Source organism: Pseudorca crassidens, chromosome 2, assembly GCF_039906515.1.
Source record: "Pseudorca crassidens isolate mPseCra1 chromosome 2, mPseCra1.hap1, whole genome shotgun sequence".
Taxonomy (NCBI): Eukaryota; Metazoa; Chordata; class Mammalia; order Artiodactyla; family Delphinidae; genus Pseudorca; species Pseudorca crassidens.
Genome location: NC_090297.1, coordinates 11,801,360 through 11,822,550, shown reverse-complemented (window position 1 = coordinate 11,822,550; position 21,191 = coordinate 11,801,360). Strand labels below are relative to the sequence as shown.

Genomic DNA, 21,191 nt, shown 5'->3' with positions numbered 1-21,191 from the left:
GAGATCCAGCACATCCTTTTTCATGGATGCCTAGTGGGCCATTGCATGGATGCTAATAATAATAATAGTAGTAATGGTTAACCTTACTGAGTGCTTACTTTTTGCAAGGCACTGTCTGGAGTGCTCAATAAATGATATATTTATTTATTTATTTATTTTTGGCTGCGTTGGGTCTTCGTTGCTGCACGTGGGCTTTCTCTAGTTGCGGCGGGCGGGGACTACTCTTCATTGCGGTGCTCGGGCTTCTCATTGTGATGTCTCCCCTGTGTTGGGGAGCACGGGCTCTAGGCATGCGGGCTTCAGTAGTTGTGGCACGTGGGCTCAGTAGTTGTGGTTCGCGGGCTCTAGAGCGCAGACTGAGTAGTTGTGGAGCACAAGCTTAGTTGCTCTGCAGCATGTGGGTTCTTTCTGGACCAGGGCTTGATCTTATATCGCCTGCATTGGCAGGCGGATTCTTAACCACTGCGCCACCAGGGAAGTCCCCTCAATAAATGATTTAATTTAATCTTACCAACTCTCTTGTAAGGTAGGTGCTACAGTTTTCCCAATTTACTGGGTTTTTTTTGTTTGTTTGTTTTGTTTATGTTTTTTGGCCATGTTGCTCGGCTTGCGGGATCTTAGTTCCCCCACCAGGGATTGAACCCAGGCCACGGCAGTGAAAGTGCAGAGCCCTAGCACTGGACCGCCAGGGAACTCCCCAGTTTACTGTTGAGCAAAGTGAGTGACAGATTGAGAAATGACTTGCCCCAAATCACGTAGTTAGTGAGATGTGGAAACAGGACTGCAATCCAGGCTTCCCCACTGTCTGCTCTGCTGTATGGTCTCACATGTACTTTGCACTGTATTTCATTTATCCGACCTCTGTTAATGGACATTTGTGTTGTTTCTGCAGTGGCCTTGCATGTTCATCTATCTCCGACTGGGGATACATTTTCTAGAAATGGAATTACTGGGTTAAAGTGTACATGTTCCCATCTGATAGATGCTGCCAACTTGGACTTCAAAAACATGCCATTTTATAATCACACCAACCATAAGTGAAGGAGACCATTTTCCCACACGCTTGCCAACAATGAGTATTAACATTTTTTCCTATGTGATGGGCAAAAAGTGGTGTCTGTTTTCTGTGCTGGATAACTGCATGATTTTGGATGACTCGTTAACGCAGAGAAACAAACATACATACTGAGGGTCTGGGGAAGAAGACCAGTTCTGGAATTGTTCATGTGCATTATTATTCTACCATTAGGGAGGGAGGCAAAATACAAAGTCCAACTGTTGCTATCTTGTTCGGGGAAATGTCAGTGTGAGTCATTTAGGGCCAACAGTCTTGACTTAAAGCTTCCTGGTCTTGTGTGAGTTATTTTATTTCCTGTTTGTTGTGAATATTTTTTCCCAGTGGGAGCTTAAATCTGAAGGGTAAATGATAATAACAATAATAAGATCACTTTAAAATGTATATATTGATACACAGTGCTTTTCAGGTCATCAGAACAACCCTGTGCAGTGGTAGACAGGGCAAGCTTCTCTGTTATCATGCCCCATTTACAGGGGAGGAAGCTGGGCTCTGAGAACAACTCAGTCACAAAGCAAGTTCAAGGTCAGAGCTAGGACTTGGGCCTTGGTCTCCTGGCTTAATAGAGCGACTGCCCCATCCACCCATGATCTGCTGAAGGATGTCCCTTTTAGGAGCTGGGCTGGAGGCTCCTAAGTACTGCACAGGAATGTTTCCCAAGGTCGGTTTCATGGTGACCCACAAAGGAAGAGTTCTGTAGTCATACCAGTGGATGAGTAGGATTAGGGCCATCAGCTGGACTTCTCAGAGCCTTTAATAAGTTAATATGGGAAAGTGTGCTCTAGGTCAAGGTTTCTCAAGGGGGAGGGGCAATCTCCCCTCCCCACAAGAGACATTTGGCAATGTCTAGAGACATACTTTGTTGTTACGACTGAGGGTGGGTGAGTGCTGTTGGCCTCTAGTGGGTAGAGGCCAGCGTTGCTGATAAACATCCTACAATGCACAGGACAGCCGCATAACAGAGAATAATCTGGCTTAAAATGTCAAGAGTGCTGGGGTTGTATATACATACTGCTCTGGAGTATGAGTGTTAATAATAATCATAGCTGAGCTCACTTTTATTAAGTTGTCAAATGTGTCGGGTTTTATGTACCTCACATGTACTAATGAACTGAGGCATCACTGCAGCCCTATGAGGTTGGTAGTTGCTCCTCTTATCCAGTAATACAGATGGGAACTGTAGCAGCCCCGAGACTGAATAACTTGTCCAATGTCACGCAGCTGGTAAGTGGTAGAGTAGGGATTTGAACCCAGGGACTCTGGCTCCAAAGTCCAGATCCACTCCATCTACTGCCTCATAAAGAACTAATTCTCTCATTCTCTTTCTTGTTCCTGTTTTTGTGCCATTTACTCATTAGTTCACTCAGATATTTACTGAGTACTTGCTGAGACCCAGGCATCAGCCTGGTGTTGGGGACGCAGCATTAAACAAAGCTGCAGAGTCCATGCCTTCACATGGGAGGGTCAGACATTCAATCCATGCCTGCATAGCTGGGTCTTTAATCACCGCTGTGGTTAGTGCCTCAAAGAAATTGAATACAGTGCTTTGGGGGACTTACCAGAGTGGGTGGCTTTGTCTTTTGATGTTCGGTGGGAAATGCCTTTTCCTTCAGAATGGAATTAACTTTCTTAGTTTTGGACATGATGCCTTGTCACTGCTTGTCTCAGCCAGGACCGCTTGCAGGGGGCGGGCTGGGAGAGCTGTTGGTGGCGGCATGAGTCAGGGTTCTCCAGAGAAACAGAATATAGATATAGGGATGTATAAAGAGATTTATTATAAGGAGTTGGCTCACGTGATTGTGGAGGCTGAAAGGTCCACAGTCTGCTCTCCTAGAGACCCAGGAAAGCCCACGGTATATTTGTGGTCCAAGTCCAGAAGCCTGAGAACCAGAGAGCTGATGCTGTACATTCCAGTCTGGGGGCGGAAGACCCATGACCAGCTCAAAGTCAGGCAGAGAGTGAGTGAATTCTCCCTTCCTCCACCTTTTTGTTCCATTCAGGCCCTCAACGGATTGGACGGTGCCACCCACCGTGGGGAGGGTGATCTGTTTACTCATTCTGGAGATTGAAATGCTCATCTCATCCAGAAACATCCTCCCAGACATACCCAGAAATAATGTTTAAGCAAATATCTGGGCACCCTGTAGTCCAGTCGAGCTGACACATAAACATAAATTGGCCATCATGGTGGCCTGCTTACCTGGGCTAAAACTTTCTTGAAAGTTGGCTTTTTAGCCCTACCTGGTCTCCTGGCCCCTTCACCGTGGAGCTGGTGAGTGTGTTCACCTTCTATTAACAGTCAAGCTCTCTGAGTCTCCAGTTCCCCTCTGGCAGCTGGGGATAAATGACAGTCCTTCGCAGCTGCAAGGCCTGCTCCGAGGAGTCAGTGAAGCCATTCTTGGAAAAGACTTCACGTGGGGCCTTGCCTTGGGCGAGCACTCAGGCTGGTTGGCTTCCTTCTGTGATTTCTGAGTTGGCAAGGGCCAGCGCTAGGACATCTACCCCTCCTTCCCTTGGGCAGCAGAGAGGATGTGCTTCCCCCCTTCTCCTTGTGCTGGAGACATGGGCATATGCCCAGTAATGCTCAGGCTATGACTGATTCTTTTGCACACACACTTGTCCATATGTGCTTCTTGTCCCCACGGGAGCTGTCATTTTGGGAAAAACGGCTTTCACGCATGGTACATCTGACCATGTCGTCCTCCGTGAGGGTCCGCAAGCGTGCCATGCTCTTGTACCCCTCCCTGCCTTTGTTAGTGCTGTGACTGCTGCCTCGAGCCTTCCCTACCTCTTTATTTTGGTACCTTTGTCTGTTTACTCCTTCTACATGTCCCTGTAGCCTATGGACCTCTCAAGAGCAACCATTTTGCTTTGTGTACCTTTGAAAATTTTTTATTTATTTCTATTTTTTTTTTTTTTTATTTTTGTAATTTTTACTTTTTTTTTTGGCCGCGCCATGCAGCACGCAGGATCTTAGTTCCCCGACCAGGGATCGAACCCCTGCCCCCTGCAGTGGAAGCATGGAGTCTTAACCACTGAACTGCCAGGGAAGCCCCCCCCTTTTTTTAAGTAAAAAGTAAAAAAAAAATTTCAAGTTTTATTTAGGTATAATTGACGTATAACATTGTGTAAGCTTAAGGTGATGATTTGATACATGGATATACTATGGAACGATTACCACGATAAGGCTAGTTAACGCATCCATCAACTCACATAATTAACACTTTTTGTGTATGTGTCATGAGAGCATTTAAGATTTACTTGCTTAGCAACTTCCAACTATGTAATACAGTACTGTTAAATATAGTCACTATGCTCTACATTAGATCCTCAGAATGTATCCATCTTAAAATTGGAAGTTGGTACCCTTTGGCCAACATTTCCCCACTTCCCCAGCTAGCCACCACTATTCTACTCTCTGTTTCTATGAGTTTGGCTTTTTTAGATTCCACATGTAAGTGAGATCATATAGTATTTGTCTTTCTCTGTTTGACTTATTTCATTTAGCATAATGCCCTCAGGGTCCATCCATGTTATCGCAAGAGGCAGAATTTCCTTCTTTTTTGTGGCCTAATAATATTCCATTGTATATATACCACATTTTTTATCCATTCATCCTTCTGGGGACACTTGGGTTGTTTCCATGTCTTGCCTATTGTGAATAATGCTGCAGTGAACATGAGGGTGCAGATAGCTCTTCAAGATCCTGGTTTCATTTATTTTGGATATATACCCAGAAGTGGAATTGCTGGATCATATAGTATTACTATTTTTGATTTTCTGAGGAACCTCCATACTGTTTTCCATAGTGGCTGTACCAATATACATTTCCACTAACAGTGCACAAGGGGTCCCTTTTCTCCACATCCTTGCCAACATTTGTTATCTCTTGTCTTTTTAAATAGCCATTCTAACAGCTATGAGGTATATCTCACTGTGGTTTTGATTTGCATTTCTCTGATTAGTGATGTTGAGCAACTTTCACGTACCTGTTGGCCATTTGTATGTCTTCTTTGGAAAAATGTCTATTCAGTTCCTCTGCCTATTTTTTAACTGGATTATTTGGGTTTTTTGCTATTGAGTTATATGAGTTTTTAATATATTTTGGATATCGATCCTTATCAGATATACAGTTTGCAAATATTTTCTCCCCTTTTGTAGGTTGCCTTTTCATTTTGTTGATTTTTTCTTCTGCTGTGTAGAAGCTTTGTAGTTTGATGTAGTTCCGCTTGTTGATTTTTGCTTTTGTTGCTTGTAATTTGGTGTCATATCCCAAAAAATTGTTGCCAAGACTAGTGTTAAGGTCTTGTGTTTTCTTCAAGGAGTTTTATGGTTTCAGGTCTCACATTTAAGTCTTTAATCCATTTTGAGTGATTTTTGTGAATGGTGTAAGGTAGGGGTCCAATTTTATTCTTTTGCATGTGAATATCCAGTTTTCCCAACACTATTTATTGAGGAGACTCTCCTTTCTCAATTGTATGTTCTTTGCTCCTTTGTCATAAATTAATTGTCCATATATATGTGGGTTTATTTCTTGGCTCTCAGTTCTGGTCCATTGATCTGTGTGTTTTTCTGTCAATACCATGCTGTTTTGATTACTATAGCTTTGTAGTATAATTTTAAATCAGGGAATGTGATACCTCCAGGTTTGCTCTTTTTTCTCAAGATTGCTTTAGCTGTTTGGGGTCTTTTGTGGTTCCATATAAATTTTAGGATTATTTTCTATTTCTGTGAAAAATGTTGTTGGGATTTTGATAGGGGTTGCATTGAATCTGTCGATCCCAATTTTATGTTTTTGATGTCACAATTTATATCTTTTATATTGTGTATCCATTAACAAATTATTATAGCAATAGTTATATATAATATTTTTGTCCTTTAACCTTTATACTAGAGTTAAGTGATTAACACTCCACCACCACAGTATTAGAGTATCTGATTTTGACTAGGTACCAGTGTGTTCTATATTTTCATGTGTTTCCACGTTACTAATTAGCATCTTTCATTTCAGCCTGAAGACTTTCTTTCTGCATTTCTTGTAAGGCAGGTCTAGCAGTGATGAACTCCCTCAGCTTTTGTTTGCCTGGAAAAGTCTTTCCATTCCTGAAGGACAGCTTGGCTGGGTAAAGTATTCTTGGCAGGCAATTTTTTTCTTTGAGCACATTGCATATATCATCCCATTCTCTTCTTGCCAGCAAGGTTTCTGCTGAGAAGTCTGCTGATAGCTGTAAGGTGGTTCCCTCGTATGTGAGGAATTTTTTTCTTTTGTTGCTTTTAAAATTCTCTCTCTGTCTTTGATTTTAGACAGTTTTATTGTAATGTGTCTTGGAGAAGATCTTTTTGGGTTGAAATTGTTTGGGGATCTGTGAGCTTCTTGAACTTGGATTTCCAAATCCCTCCCCATGTTTGGGAAGTTCTAAGCCATTATTTCTTTAAATAAGCTTTCTGTCCCTTTGTCCCTCTCTTCTTCTGAGACTCCAATAATGCATAGATTGTTTCTTTGAATGATATCCTACAGGCTTTACATACATAGGCTTACTTCGTTCTATTTCATTTTTTTCCCTATGTTTTCTTCTGAATGGGTAATTTCAAATGACTTGTCTTCTATACAGATTCTTTCTTCTGCTTGGTCACATCTGATGTTGATGCTTTCTGTTGCATAGTTCATTTCATTCATTGTATTTTTCTGAGCCACAGTTTTTGTGTGTGTATGTGTTTAAGATTTTCATCTCTCTGTTAAACTCCTCATTTTGTGTATAGGTTTCTTGATTTTGTTGAATTGCCTTTCTGTCTTTTCTTATAGCTCACTGAGCTTCCTTAAAACAATTTTGAATTCTTTATTGGGCAAATCATAGATTTCCATTTCTTTGGGGTCAGTTACTGTGGAAAACTATTGTATTCTTTTGGTGGAATCTTGTTTCCTTGATTCTTCATGTTCTTCAAAGTCTTATGTCACTGTCTTTGCATTTGAAGAAGGCGTAACCTCCTCCAGTCTTTACTCTTCAATGTGTCCTATATAGTTGGATTTTTGCACCAATCGTGTACTGGAACTTCTCTGCTGGACTCCTGGACTTCCACAAAGGCACTCTTGTCTGTGGGTGATTGTGAAAATTGGTGTTCTTTGGGAGGAGGAAGGCGGTAGAAAACTCTTATTCTGCCATTTTGATGATGTTACTCTCTCACTTTAGGGATCATTACTGCTAATTCAGGAAATGAATACATTTTTCAGTTGTAGATAATGGTATATTTTTGGGGTGTAGTGGAATTTTGGAAATGAGCAGTTGTTAAAGATTTAAGTCTGTGGCCTAATAGGAGTCTTCAGGCTAGGTAAAACCATTTCCAATTTAAAAGATGGAATGTAAATGCATTTCTGGCATGACTTTTATTTTTTTATTATTATTTTTTTTTGTGGTACGTGGGCCTCTCACTGTTGTGGCCTCTCCCATTGCGGAGCACAGGCTCCGGACGCGCAGGCTCAGTGGCCATGGCTCACGGGCCCAGCCGCTCCGCGGCATGTGGGACCTTTCCGGACCGGGGCACGAACCCGTGTCCCCTGCATCGGCAGGCGGACTCTCAACAACTGCGCCACCAGGGAAGCCCCTGGCATGACTTTTAAACTGGCAAAAGAATAGTTCCCAACAAGGTCCAGGCCCACTCTGAGCAATGAATGGCACCATAGTTGGATCATGAGAATAGTCTCCAGTGTGACTTGGAGATGGTCAATGTGTTCTATTTGTTTAAAAAAGAAAAAGTCCTGTAACCTTGTAGGCTGGTGGCCAGTTGACTTCTTGCTAGTTGAAATGAAAACTCTTTTGATACTGAAGGAAAAATGACCATCTTTACTTATTTATTCATTCTTCAACTATTTCCTGAGGACCTACTGTATGCTGGGCTCAATGGATTCCACAGAGAGGGAGCAGACCTGGAGCTTCCTTATGTCTTTCTGTTCTAGAATTTCACATAAATGGAATCACACCATATATACTCTGCTGGCTTTTTTTTACTTGGCCTGGGTTTTTGCGGTTATCCATGGTGTTGGCATGTAACTCATTCCTTTTTAGGCTCTGTGGTATCCCTTTGTATGGCTGTATCACAGTTTGCTTACCCATCAATTTGTTTTTTTTATTTTTTAGTCTTTTAACAACTTTTATTTGTGACATACAGCAGCATTAATCATCTTTATCATGTTGTACATTACATCCCTAGTACTTACTTAGCATTTTAAATTAATTAATTAATTAATTTATTTATTTTGGCTGTGCCGGGTCTTAGTTGTGGCACACAGGATCTTCGTTGAGGCATGCAGGATCTTTAGTTGTGGCACACAGGCTTCTTAGTTGCGGCACGTGGACTTCTTAGTTGTGGCATGCATGCAGTATCTACTTCCCCGAACAGGGATTGAACCCGGGCCCCCTGCATTGGTAGTATGGAGTCTTACCCACTGGACCACCAGGGAAGTCCCCCCATCAACTTGTTGATGGACGTTTGGGTTGTTTCTGGTTTGGGGATTATGAATAAGTCTTCGGTGATCATTCACGGGCAAGTCTTTTTGTGCCCATTGTGCTCATTTCTCTTGGGTATATATATACCTGGGAGTGGAGTTGCTGGTCAGAGAGTAGGTGTGTGTTTAACTTTATTGGAAACTTCTAAGCAGTTCCCCAAGGTGGCTGTGCCACTTGGCTCTCACCAGCAGTTCCTGAGGGTTCCTGAGTTCCTGCTTCTCTGTGCTTCTGTGGGAGCTGTCCTCACAGTGTCCCTTGCCCTTCCCCTGTTGGACCCCGACATTCACATTTTCCTTCTTTCTCTCTCTCCAGGTGCTCAGGACAGAGCCAAGGGAAATGCCGACTTGGTGAGTCTTCATGTGATTCGGGGCCAGTTGTGTTGGCTTTGGGTTCTTCGGCTCTCCACTTCCCAGATCCTTCCTGCAGCTGTGTCAGGAGCCCAGGGAACTCAACCCAGCTGGAGAGAGGGTCCCAGTCCCAGGCCTTCTACAGCACCCTGGCCCTGGTGCAGCTCTTCCTGCGGCAGATAGTCTAACTCTGCTCTTTCCTCGTCTGTGAAGTTTAGATCTGACGAGGGGTGGGCATCAGAATCGGCTGCAGCAGCCACCCCACACCAAGTCAGTCTCTGTCTTAGTCACAGCATTTATCGTGTGACTCCTGTGTGTCAGCCCTGGGCTTCGTGCTAGGACACCTGGGAACAGACCACTCGAGTTTCTAGCCCTCCTGGAGCCACCAGCCTAGCAGAGGCTAGTCACACAAAGAAATATATAAGTATAAATACTGTTAAGTACCATAAGCAAAAAGAACAGGCTGCTGTGAGAGAGAATTACTAGGGAAACGTTGAACCTCTGGAGGAAGTGGCCTCAGACTCTCCGAGGGTGGCCCGGGTGAGCGTCTGCTGGCAGATCTGACCACACGATTCTCAGGTGCTCCCCTGGACTGGGCGACCTCTAGGTCCTTTTGGGATGAATGTCTAGGGGAGTTGGATTTCTAAGCTAGCAGCTCCTATCCCTGAATACTGCGATGGGAGCTAATCTTTGGTCCCAAGTTTAGCTGTTCATCTGTCACACAGCTAGTGCGCACCCTAGTCTGCTTCGCAGTCTGGAATGCTGGGTGTAGATCCCAGACCCCTGCTTCAGAGGGAGGCAGACTGCATGCTCTGTCCCATCTCTCTAAACTGTCTACCCCATGAGTGAAACCCAGGGGGTCGCCTTCTCTCCCGAGGAGTGCAACGAGACCCCGGTTTACGCTGGTCCCCGTGCTTGGGCAGGCATACGTCCTGAACGCAGACCCCTGTGGACACTGCCTCATTATCAACAATGTGAACTTCTGCCACGAGTCGGGGCTCGGGACCCGCACGGGCTCCAGTATTGACTGTGAGAGGATGCAGCAACGCTTCCACTTGCTGCATTTCGTGGTGGAGGTGAAGTGTAACCTGACTGCCAAGGTATGGTCCCTGTGCACAGAGAGAGATGGGGGGCGGGCGGGGTAGTGTCCTGCGAGGGACCCTGGAAACAAATGACTCCCCAAGATGAGCCCTTCGGTCTGTAGGACTGTGAGAGGCAGTATGGTTCAGTGGTTACCAGTGCAAGCTTCAGACTCAGAGATCCGGGTTGAGGACTGGCTCTCCCACTCCCTGTGTGACTCCCAAGCCTTAGCTTCTTTGTCTAGACAGCGAGAACCATGCTCACCTCCTAGGGTCATTGTAGGAGTAAATAAAGAGTGCCTAGCCCAGCATCCCTTCCCCAAGGATGGTGGCTATTGTGATTGCTGTGACTGTCATTACTTCACTATTGGCCCTGGGAGCAGGGGGCAGGCCCGGGACAAGGACCTGATCCGTCAGCGGTCTGGCTCACCTTCAGCCCTCTCTTGTAGCAAATGGTCCAGGCTTTGGTGGAGCTGGCGCGGCAGGACCACAGTGCTCTGGACTGCTGCGTGGTGGTCATCCTCTCTCATGGCTGTCAGGTAGGCGACCTCACCTCCTTGGGCAGGTGCCTGGGAAGCCTGCCCTGAGAGGCTGTGCAGAGCCCCGTCCTTTCCTGTGTCCAAGACACCCTGGCCCTGTAGGAAGAGCCGCGGGGCCCTGTCCACCTCTTGTTGTTTTCTCGGGAGCCATTTGCCCTCTGAGGGGTTGATGCTCCTCCTGGGTGGCACGGTGTCCCTTGGAGAAGCTGTCTGGGAGAGGCTGGAAAAGACAAGCTGGATTTTGTTCAGAGCTGGGCTCAGCTCATAAGAGCTCCCAGTTCCTGCCTCGGTCCTGCTTGGTGTTGTTCCGGGCCGTTTGCTGCTGGCTGGGAGTCGGGACACTGGGACCCACTCTGGGCTTGGCCACTAATGTGCTGGGTCATTGTGGCCACGCCCCTCCCCCTTCCTGGGCCTCAGTTTCCCCATCTTTTGAGTTGAGGGGTTGGACAGAACAGAGGTAACAACCCCTATGGGTTGCACAGTGTTTTCAAAACTGGCAGCTTTAGCACAAATATCAGGATTTCCGGCTTCTCTTGAAAAGCCCCAAAGGTCTGACCTTCTCAGGCCAGCATCCTCATGGAGCGACGCTCTGGCCTTTGGCAGGGCAGGGGCTGCCCGTTTGGTTCTTTCATTCACAGTGTGGTTCCTAGACCGGCAGCCTGGGCATCACCTGGCAGCTCTCGAGAATGCGGACCCTCATTCAGAGCCTGCACCTTAACGAGATCCCTGTGCACATAAAGTTTGAGATGAATTCGTCTAGAATAGCAGTTCTCAACGTTTCACTGCAAGAGAGGTGCCTGAAGGACCAGACTGCTGGTCCCACTACAAGGGATTCTGATTTAGGAAGTCTGGGTGGGGCCCAGGAATTTGTATGTCTTACAAGTTCCCAGGTGATGTTGATGCTGCTGCTTCAGGGACCACACTCTGAGAGCAGCCGATCTGGAGGTAGCTGCCCAGTGTCCTCGAGTTAGGCTATCTGGTGCTTATAGGCATGTGAGTTTCAGACCCCTGCAGTAGAGGTGGACAAGGGGCTGCCCGGAACCGACCTGCTGTAACTCAGTCTTGTGCCCCTGGGTGGGACCTTCTAACTGCTTGGCCCCCACAAAGCCTCCGAACAGGCTGTTGGATTCCTACCCTGACTTCTTGGGTTTGTCACCAGGATTCATGGTTTTCTAGGCTAGCCACCTCCAGTTCCCGGGCGCTGTTTATGGCATGGATGGATATCCCGTGTCTGTCGAGAGAATTGTGAACATCTTCAATGGAACTGGCTGCCCCAGCTTGGGAGGGAAGCCCAAGCTCTTCTTCATCCAGGCCTGTGGCGGAGGTAGGCCGGTCCTCAGCCTCCCTGCCCCTGTGAGTCTAGTGGGGAAGCAGCCACCGCCTACTTCCTTCTCCATCGCTCCCTCGATGTCCCAGGGGTTGATCCAGGCAGCTGGGGGCGTCCCAAACATGGTCACTGCTCTCCGAATGTGGCACCCCCACCTAGCTGGAGTAGCTTCAGCTCTGTCCAGCCTTTAGAGGTTTGCGTCTTCCGTCCCACAGTGCCATAGCGTCAGGGGATCATTCAGCTGTGGCCACTTCAACCCCAGAGACTTGGCAAAAACAAACAATGCAGAGGAGAGAGAAAACCTCTTTCATTTTCCTTATCATCATTCCCCTGACCTCCATCAACCAGACTCCCTTCCCCCTTTCGCAGAGAAAGGGAGGCCATTGCTGAATTAACTACTGGAATTCCCAAAGGCTTAGGTTCTGGGGATTCAGTAATTTTTAAGGATTATTTAGATTGTTTGTAGTTTTGCTATATGTCCTGATTTTAAACCTGAGCCCTACTTCAATGTTACCAGGTTTTCTTATAAAATAAAACAAGAGGGAAGAGAGAACAGCATTATGTGTCCTGGATTATGGGACATGATGGCGTCTCCAGGGGCAGGGATGTCTGAAAGGCATATCACTTCCTTGTCCCTTGGCCTGATCTGCCAGAGAAGCGGGCATTGTTATACCATAGAGCTGTCAGCTTGCATGCCAAGTGTGCACACCAGAGACCTGTAACGTGGGCACCTGAGGCATATTCTTCTGCACACGGTGATTTGTCCCATACTATTCCACATTGGTGGGGGAGTCATGGGAGAGATTGTCTAGGAGGGCAGGCTCTGGTCATATGATTCATCCAGTAAGTTTACTGACCACCTGCTGTATACACCAGGCTGTAGAGATGCAGAGGTGGGGTCTCTGTCCCCTGGAACTTATAATTTGACGGGAACTGTGTTAAGTCACTATCATGACCCAGGCCTATAACTTGGCCACGAGTGCTGGAGAGCACTGGGTTAAATCCTGCGTTAGCTACTCCCTGCACAGCCACGGGCCAGTTAATGTCTAGAAGTCTTGGCAAATAGGGATAGCAACAGAGCCTGGCTCTTAGTGTTACTATCGCTCACATACTAATCAGTGTGGCTCTTTTTTTTTTTTAAAATAAATTTATTATTTATTTATTTGTTTATTTATTTTTGGCTGCGTTGGGTCTTTGTCGCTGTGTGTGGGCTTTCTCTAGCTGCGGCGAGAGGGAGCTACTCTTCATTGCGGTGCGCAGGCTTCTCATTGCTGTGGCTTCTCTTGTTGCGGAGCACGGGCTCTAGGCACGCGGGCTTCAGTAGTCGTGGAACACGGGCTCAGTAGTTGTGGCTCGCGGGCTCTAGAGCTCAGGCACAGTAGTTGGGGTGCACGGGCTTTAGTTGCTCCGCGGCATGTGGGATCTTCCTGGACCAGGGCACGAACCTGTATCCCCTGCGTTGGCAGGCGGATTCTTAACCACTGCACCACCAGGGAAGCCCTAGTGTGTCTCTTAACACACTTAACACATTGCCTGGTTCATTTTCCTAACTGGAAACATGGCCTCCCTCCTCCTGCTGACCCCAGAGGACTCAGTGTCACATAAGAGCCCCACCCCTGTCACCAGTGCAGTTATCTCAGAGTGATGATGACAGGTAGATGGAGAGGCTGCTGTTCTTGGGTTGAAATCCTTTGTAACTTGTCTTTCTTCTTATGATCCAGAATGTGTGGTCAAGTGATGTGCTTACTCAGAAGTGTGTGGTCCCTCTTTCTCTTGTGAATCAAAGGAAGAACAGACTGAAGGGTGAGCCGGGGTGCCAGCTTTCTGGGGAAGATAACCGGTCTTCTGGGCCAGGGCCCACCCCACTGTCCATTCTCAGCAGCGAAGGAGGATCTTTGTGGTGTTACTCTTTGGACTCCTTAGCAGGGCCGCTGGGTCCTTGATCTGGGCCCGACCTCTTTGCCTCCCCCGCCTGGCACGCTGTGCCCACCCCAGTGCTGCTCAGCTTTCCCAGGACACCAGGGTCTGGCTTACTCCTCAGGCCTTCTATGTGCCATTCCTCTGCCTTGTCTCCTGGCCACCTCTTAATCATCCATCCTTCTGGTTACAGCTTATTGTCACCGCTTCCAGGAAGCCTTCCCTGAACACCTCCTTCCTTGCAGAAAGTCAGGGTTCGCGCCGGCTGTTGTGCTCCTGCAGCCCCCGTTCTTCCCTTGTCTTAGCACTTTCTCCTTGCATTCAGATGGCCTCGTCCCCTGGTCAGCTCTCTGAGGGCAGAGCCAATCACATCCACCCTGCAGCTGGGTCCCCAGCCTGGCACAAAGCCCACAGTATGCTTGCATCTTATGTGCATTCTAACTGTTTGAATTTGAAATAGAACCATACAAAAATATGGTTTGAAGTAATGTGGACTCCTGCCATTAAAAACAAAACCAAACAATTCACTGACAACAGCAGGATTGCAAAGCTGGAACGCAGTGATTAAGGTGCCACTTTCGGAGCGGCAGTCTCTGCTTAGCTCCCTGCTGCGGGATCTTGTGTTTAACGCTGTTGCCACATGGTGGCGCCACCATCAGCTGAGGACAGAAATACCCAAATGTCAGTGACAGTTGTTTGGTGTCTGGTGACTGGTGTCGTGTTGTTTACAGGTCTCTGAATGTCTGCCCTGGATTTTGGTGACTCTTGTGTTGCTATTTTAAGATTCACTGTTGTTACAATTTAAATCAATTAAAAAATCTTCTAAATGTCATCCGCCCCTTTGTTAAGAGGTAGTGCGGGCACCAACATGGAAGAGCGTACCTCAAAGTCAGTAACTTTGGTGTGAAACTTCAGTGTTAGCATGATGAACTCAGCCAGAGCCGAGTGGCCTAAATTTTGGGGTGACCCCTCCAGAACTTTAGAGATCATGCTGAGAAGCTGGAAAGGAAGAATAATGTACGACAGTGGTTGTGGATTTTATGTGCTGAGGGAACGGCTCCTCTTCCCACTGTGAATTCTTATGGGGTGTTATTCTTCCTTGTAGGGAGTTTTGAATCAATAAGCCTCCTTAAGAAGAAAGCAATGGCTTAAATGCATAACCCATAGGCGAGGCCTTCCCAGCAGATTTGTAGGAGGATGACACGTGGATGGAGACACAGCCAGCATCCCCTGTCTGACCCCTTCTTCCTCTGACCCCGATCCTCCCCTCTCAGATCCCATCGTCCCATTTTCACAGGCAGCCCCCACCCGTCTCCTTAGGCCCTTCCTACGGCATCCCCCACTGAAGCGCTCCCTCCCCCACGGCACCCTGCTTCCCAGGGCAGACCCAGCGGCAGCCCCAGATTCCCCTCTCAGGTCCCCTCCCCCGTCCGACTTCCCCTAGGACAGATTCGAGAATCTCGACCAAGCAAACAACCCGAAGCAGTGACCTGAGGCAGCTATGCCAGCGTCCAGCTCTCACAGACCTAAGAGGCCCCCTTGGCAGGCTTGGGAAGCAGCAGGTTGAGAGGCGCAGAGGCCTGGTCCCCTGCGCCTTAGGTGTGAGACCACAGACAAATTACCGAGTTTTCTGAGCTTTAGTTGTATGGGGTGAGAGGTCAATAGATTTTTCATTTTAAAGGTTTTATTTATTTATTTATTTATTGGCCACACTGCACGGCAAATGGGATCTTAGTTCCTCGACCAGGGATCGAACCCGTGCCCCCTGCAGTGGAAGCACGGAGTCTTAACTGCTGGACCGCCAGGGAAGTCCGATCAGTAGATGTTGGGGTTATTATTATGGGGTTTCCAGAAGCATCTTTGTCCTGTCTCTGCCCCCTGTGGATGGGACCCCAGCTTCCCTGGGTGAACTGTGACCTCCCTCCCTCCTTGCTATTACCCACTGTGGATCTAGCCACACAAACCCTCCAGCTCTCCTGCCCAGAGACCTGCCCGACAGGTGCTGTTTCTCCCACCAGGATTGCTCTCCCTTCTCACATGGGAGCCTGGGTCACAACCGCCTGCTCCAGAAACCCTCCCCTGCGGAACCCCGGGCCCCTCGGCCCTCTGCCTGTCTTTGCTGAAGCTCTTTTCAGCTGCTTCCTTTCTGAAGTAACACTTTGTACTCTGCAGTGAGCTCTGCTTTGGAGGAACTCATCCCAGGACATGTCCTGCAGCGTCACCGCCCCAGTGACTCTGTGGCTGCGCTGTGTGTGGCCCGAATCCTGCCCTGACTCCTAACCCTCTGTTTTCCAGGCCTGCCACTGCTCTGGGGCAGTTTGGGTTTTAAAACAGAAAAGACAGAAAATATGGCAACTTAAAGAAAGAAACATCCAGAATCCTACGAGCCCGACGTGGCAGCCTCATTTTCCCTTTTACCTCTGGATCTTGGCCGAGGGGCGTGGTCTGCGTTTCTCATTGAACCTTATCCCTGAAGCATCACCCCACGTCTCCACAGTCTCCACTGTCACCGTTCAAATGGCTTCTAATCTTGCGTTGTAGTGATACGCACTCACTTACTAAACCAATCCCTAGTGTTGGCCATTTCGGTGGTATCCAATTTTTGGCTCACATGACCACCAATGTCTTTGTATTGAGGGCTTTTGGCTTCACTTGAATTATTTCCTTAGGAAATTACTGAATCAGGGGTGTAAACATGTCCATGGATCCCATTACCTGTGACTTAATGCCTTCTTTGGTTTCCATAAAAGGGTTTGAGGTAACTTAAGGAAGTACAAGTGATGTAGCAGAACAAAATACAGAGAAAAAGAAAATAAGGAGGAAATAGAAATGCAAGGAAAGAAGAGGAGTAAGTTTGGCATCTAGAAGTGCATCTCGTGAGGTTCTGCGTGCTTGCTAGAGGTGGCCCGCAGATCGGCTTTGTGCTTTCCAGCCGCTGAGGCACGATAGGGTGAGGTAGAATCGCTAATAAGATCCACCTTATTTGGTATTCGTAAGACAGAAGTGCCAAGAATGACAGTTTTTCTCCCCTGGGTTGTCTTAATAGGGGACACTGTAAGATAGTGGACAGTTGCCTCAACTGTATACCTACCAAAAAATAAAAGAGATCAGTTTTATATCTTTTGTTTTTAAAAAAATTTTATCTATTTGGCCGTTCTGCACAGCATGCAGGATCTTAGTTCCCCAGCCAGGGATCGAACCCGTGTTCTCTGCATTGGGAGCACGGAGTCTTAACCACTGGAATGCCAGGGAAGTCCTTTTTTTAAATTAAAAAAAAAAAAATCCAAGTCTCAATGTAAATTGAGGGCAGAGTTTTTTCAGTTTGGGTGTTTAGCTCCCCAGACAGGATCCCATCTTCTTCTTTTTTTTTTTGGCTGCACTGCTTGGCTTGCAAGATCTTAATTCCCTAACCAGGGATTGAACCTGGGCCCTCACCGGTGGAGGTGCGGAGTCCTAACCACTGGTCCACCAGGGAATTCCCCCATCTTCTTATTTTCTGTCTTCCTCGGTGCCCATGTTGGTGCTCTGTACCCCAGGGGTAGTCCGTGGGTATGTGTCTCTGCCATCTGTGTCATAAACCATGATTTTAAAGAAGCCTTTATCGTAACCTGAGGAAAATCCTCATGATGCCCTGATAAGGGAATAAAGCATGATTAGTTGAACCTGCAAATAAGCAGGTAAAAACAAAACACAAAAGATTGGAAGGAGGTGCAGCAAACCATTAGCCATGGTTGTCTTTGGCTGCTGCCAACATGGCCAGGCTTTGTTTTGTTTTGAATCATAATGTTGAGATTTAATGTGTGTTTGGGGAAGAAGCCACAAATATGGTTACAAAAAAATCAACAAGGACAAAATGATCAAAGTGCATAATAATTGGTCGGTAAACTCATGAGATCAAAAGTAGTTCATGCTGGGCTTCCCTGGTGGTGCAGTGGTTAAGAATCCGCCTGCCAGTGCAGGGGACACGGGTTCGAGCCCTGGTCTGGGAAGACCCCACATGCCACGTAGCAACTAAGCCCGTGTACCACAACTACTGAGCCTGCGCTCTACAGCCTGCAAGCCACAACTACTGAGCCCGTGTGCCACAACTACTGAAGCCCGCGCGCCTAGAGCCTGTGCTGTGCAACAAGAGAAGCCACCGCAATGAGAAGCCTGTGCAGCGCAATGAAGAGTAGCCCCCACTGGGGCTTCCCTGGTGGCGCAGTGGTTGAGAGTCCCCCTGCCGATGCAGGGGACACGGGTTTGTGCCCTGGTCCGGGAGGATCCCACATGCTGTGGAGCGACTGGGCCCGTGAGCCATGGCCGCTGAGCCTGCGCATCCGGAGCCTGTGCTCTGCAGCGGAGAGGCCACAACAGTGAGAGGCCCGTGTACCGCAAAAAAAAAAAAAAAAAAAAAAAAAAAGAGTAGCACCCGCTCGCTGCAACTAGAGAAAGCCCGTGCGCAGCAACGAAGACCCAATGCAGCCAAAAAATAAATAAATAAATTTATTTAAAAAAAAAAGTTCATGCTCATTAAAAAACAAACAAAATCAAAGTCCTCAGAGGTGTATAAAGGTGAAAAGTCAAAGTCCTGGGCCCATCCCTACTCCCATTCTTGTTTTCAGAAGAGCCACTGTTAACAATTGGTGTTTCCTTCCAGACTTTTCTCTTTCTCTCCTGTCCATTTATCCATTATATCTATGCCAAACAGGTCATATGTTATATACTGTTCTGTGACCTTTTGGGGGGTAATTTCTTCTAATTTAAGAACTTTGTGATAAAATACACATAACATTTACCATGGGAAGCAGTCTTAAGTGTATAGCTCTGGAGGGGTATTAAGTACATTCATGCTGTTGTGCAGCCATCACCACCATCCATGTCCAAAACTCTTTTCATTTTGCTAAACTGAAACTCTGTACCCATTAAGCACTAATCCCCATTCCCCGTTCCTCCAGCCCCTAGTAACCAGTATTCTGTTTTCTGTTTCTATGAATTGGGTTACTCGAGGCACCTCATGTAAGCAGAATCATGCAGTATTTGTCTTTCTGTGACCGGCTTATTTCACTCAGCATAATGTCCTCGGGGTTCATCCATGTTGTAATGTGTCAGAATTTCCTTCCTTTATAAGGCTGTATAATGTGACTTTTTTTTTTAATCTATATGCTGTTTTAATTAATCTATTTATGGCTGCGTTGGGTCTCTGTTTCTGCGTGTGGGCTTTCTCTAGTTGCGGCAAGTGGGGGCTACTCTTCGTTGCGGTGCGCGGTCTTCTCATTGTGGTGGCTTCTCTTGTTGCAGAGCACGGGCTCTAGGCGCGTGGGCTTCAGTAGTTGTGGCCCGTGGGCTCAGTAGTTGTGGCGCATGGGCTCAGTTGCTCCACAGCATGTGGGATCTTCCCGGACCAGGGATTGAACCCATGTCCCCTGCATTGGCAGGCGGATTCCCAACCACTGCACCACTAGGGAAGTCCCAGTGTGACTTTTTTTTTTTTTTTTTTTTTGCGGTAGGGCCTCTCGCTGTTGTGGCCTCTCCCGTCGCAGAGCACAGGCTCTGGACGCACAGGCTCAGCGGCCATGGCTCACGGGCCCAGCCGCTCCACGGCATGTGGGATCTTCCCGGACTGGGGGCACGAACCCGTGTCCCCTGCATCGGCAGGCGGACTTTCAACCACTGCGCCAGCAGGGAAGCCCCCAGTGTGACTTTTTAATGACATAAAATTTAGCATTTTTAACTATTTTAAATTGTACAATTCGGTGACATTAAGTACATTCACAATGTGTGTGACCATCATCACCATCTAATTCTAGAACATTTCATCTTTCCCCAAAAGAAACTCCTTACCCGTTAGCAGTCACTCCATTCCCAGCCCCTGGCAACCAATCTGCTTTCTCCTCTCTGGATTCGCCTCTTCTGGACATTTCATATAAATGGGATCATATTCTGTGGCCTTTGGTGTCTGGCTTCTTTCACTTAGCATGTTTTCAAGGCCCATCCACATTGTTTTCTGTATCAGTACTTCATTCCTTTCTAAGCCTGAACAATATTCCATTGGATGTTTATACGACATTTTGTTTATCCATTCACCTGTCCCTGGACACGTGGGTGGTTTCTAGCTTTTGCCTGTTGTGAATAATGTAATGAACGTTGCTGCACAAGTTCTTGCTTGAGCACCTGGTTCGCATTCTTTTGGGTGTATACCTTGTAACTTATTTTTATAGCTGTTTTAAACATTTCTGCATTCTTGCCCTCACCCCCAGCTTGACTTAATGAATGTGGAAAACTCTTGTTATAGTAAAAGTAAAGCTCCTGTTTTGATTTCCTGCCCATGTTTGTCCAGCACTAGGCCCCTGGCTCGAGAGGAAACCAGGCCTCTCAGGCTGGTGGCACCTCTCAGGCTGGTGGGAGCTCTGGTCTGGGTGTTTTCACTGGCAAGTGTTGTCTGTTTCTGTTTCCTGCAGAGCAGAAAGACCAGGGGTTTGAGGTGGCCTCCACTTCCCCTGAAGACAGGACCCCTGACAGCGACCCTGAGCCAGATGCTACCCCGTTCCAGGAAGGCCCAGTCACCCTCGACCAGCCGGATGCCGTGTCTAGTTTGCCCACACCTAGCGACATCTTGGTGTCCTACTCCACCTTCCCAGGTGAGTGGATCGTGTGAGAGCTTGTCCTTCCAGCCAGCAGGTCCCCCCATCTGCCCTAGAAGCAGCTGTGTTATGAAGAAAAGACCTGCATGTGAGACTTCGTTCTGCCTCTCATGACCCTGAGTAAGTTACTTCACCTCTCTGAGCCTCAGCTTAGGGCGAGGCAGTCAGGGTGCCTAGAATGCAAAATGTGAGGAGGCATGCATTCTTGTGTTGGTGTGCCTCATGCGCTTCACCCTCGTCCTGGCCCTGCCTCAGTCTTCTCATCTTTAAAATGGGTATATCCATTGTACCTTAGGGATCGTCATGGTGATTTTAACAAGGTGGCTGCTCCCCCACTGAGCACAGTGCCTGGCACATAGCAGGTGTGACAAGTGTTAGTTTCTTTCCTTTCTTATCCCTCGGGAGAGTCACTTGACTTCTCCGAGCCTTGGTTGCCTTGTCAGGAAAATGGGAACCGTGACCAAAGTCACAGGGTAGTGGTGAGGATGAAATAAGATCACGATGGGACAGAGCACAGAGATGTAGGCTGCTGCTGGCTGTGTACATCAGTCAAAGTGTGGAGGTGGGCCCGTCTGCATACGTGGGGAGGGGCAGCTTCCCAATGAAGTTCAGCCTTTCTCCTTCGGCAGGTTTTGTCTCCTGGAGGGATACCAAGAGTGGCTCCTGGTACATCGAGACCCTGGACAGCATTTTTGAGCAGTGGGCTCACTGCGAGGACCTTCAGACACTCTTGCTCAGGGTGAGGCTGGTGGGAGGGCCAGTGTATCCTCCCCAGGGCAGGT

General features: G+C 47.5%; 1 protein-coding gene across 5 annotated transcripts in view; it reads left to right on the top strand.

Moving 5' to 3' along the window:
• CASP9 (caspase 9) overlaps positions 1–21,191 on the top strand; it is a 30,707-nt gene that overhangs the window by 5,743 nt on the left and 3,773 nt on the right. For 3 of the 5 annotated variants that reach the window (XM_067721299.1, XM_067721290.1, XM_067721310.1), the window contains 6 exons: positions 8,890–8,924; positions 9,848–10,024; positions 10,453–10,542; positions 11,719–11,866; positions 20,227–20,406; positions 21,039–21,148. In XM_067721299.1, the coding sequence (XP_067577400.1) occupies positions 8,890–8,924; positions 9,848–10,024; positions 10,453–10,542; positions 11,719–11,866; positions 20,227–20,406; positions 21,039–21,148 (740 nt within the window). The remainder of the gene's footprint in view (positions 1–8,889; positions 8,925–9,847; positions 10,025–10,452; positions 10,543–11,718; positions 11,867–20,226; positions 20,407–21,038; positions 21,149–21,191) is intronic. The other 2 variants (XM_067721324.1, XM_067721317.1) reach the window with 2 other exon arrangements.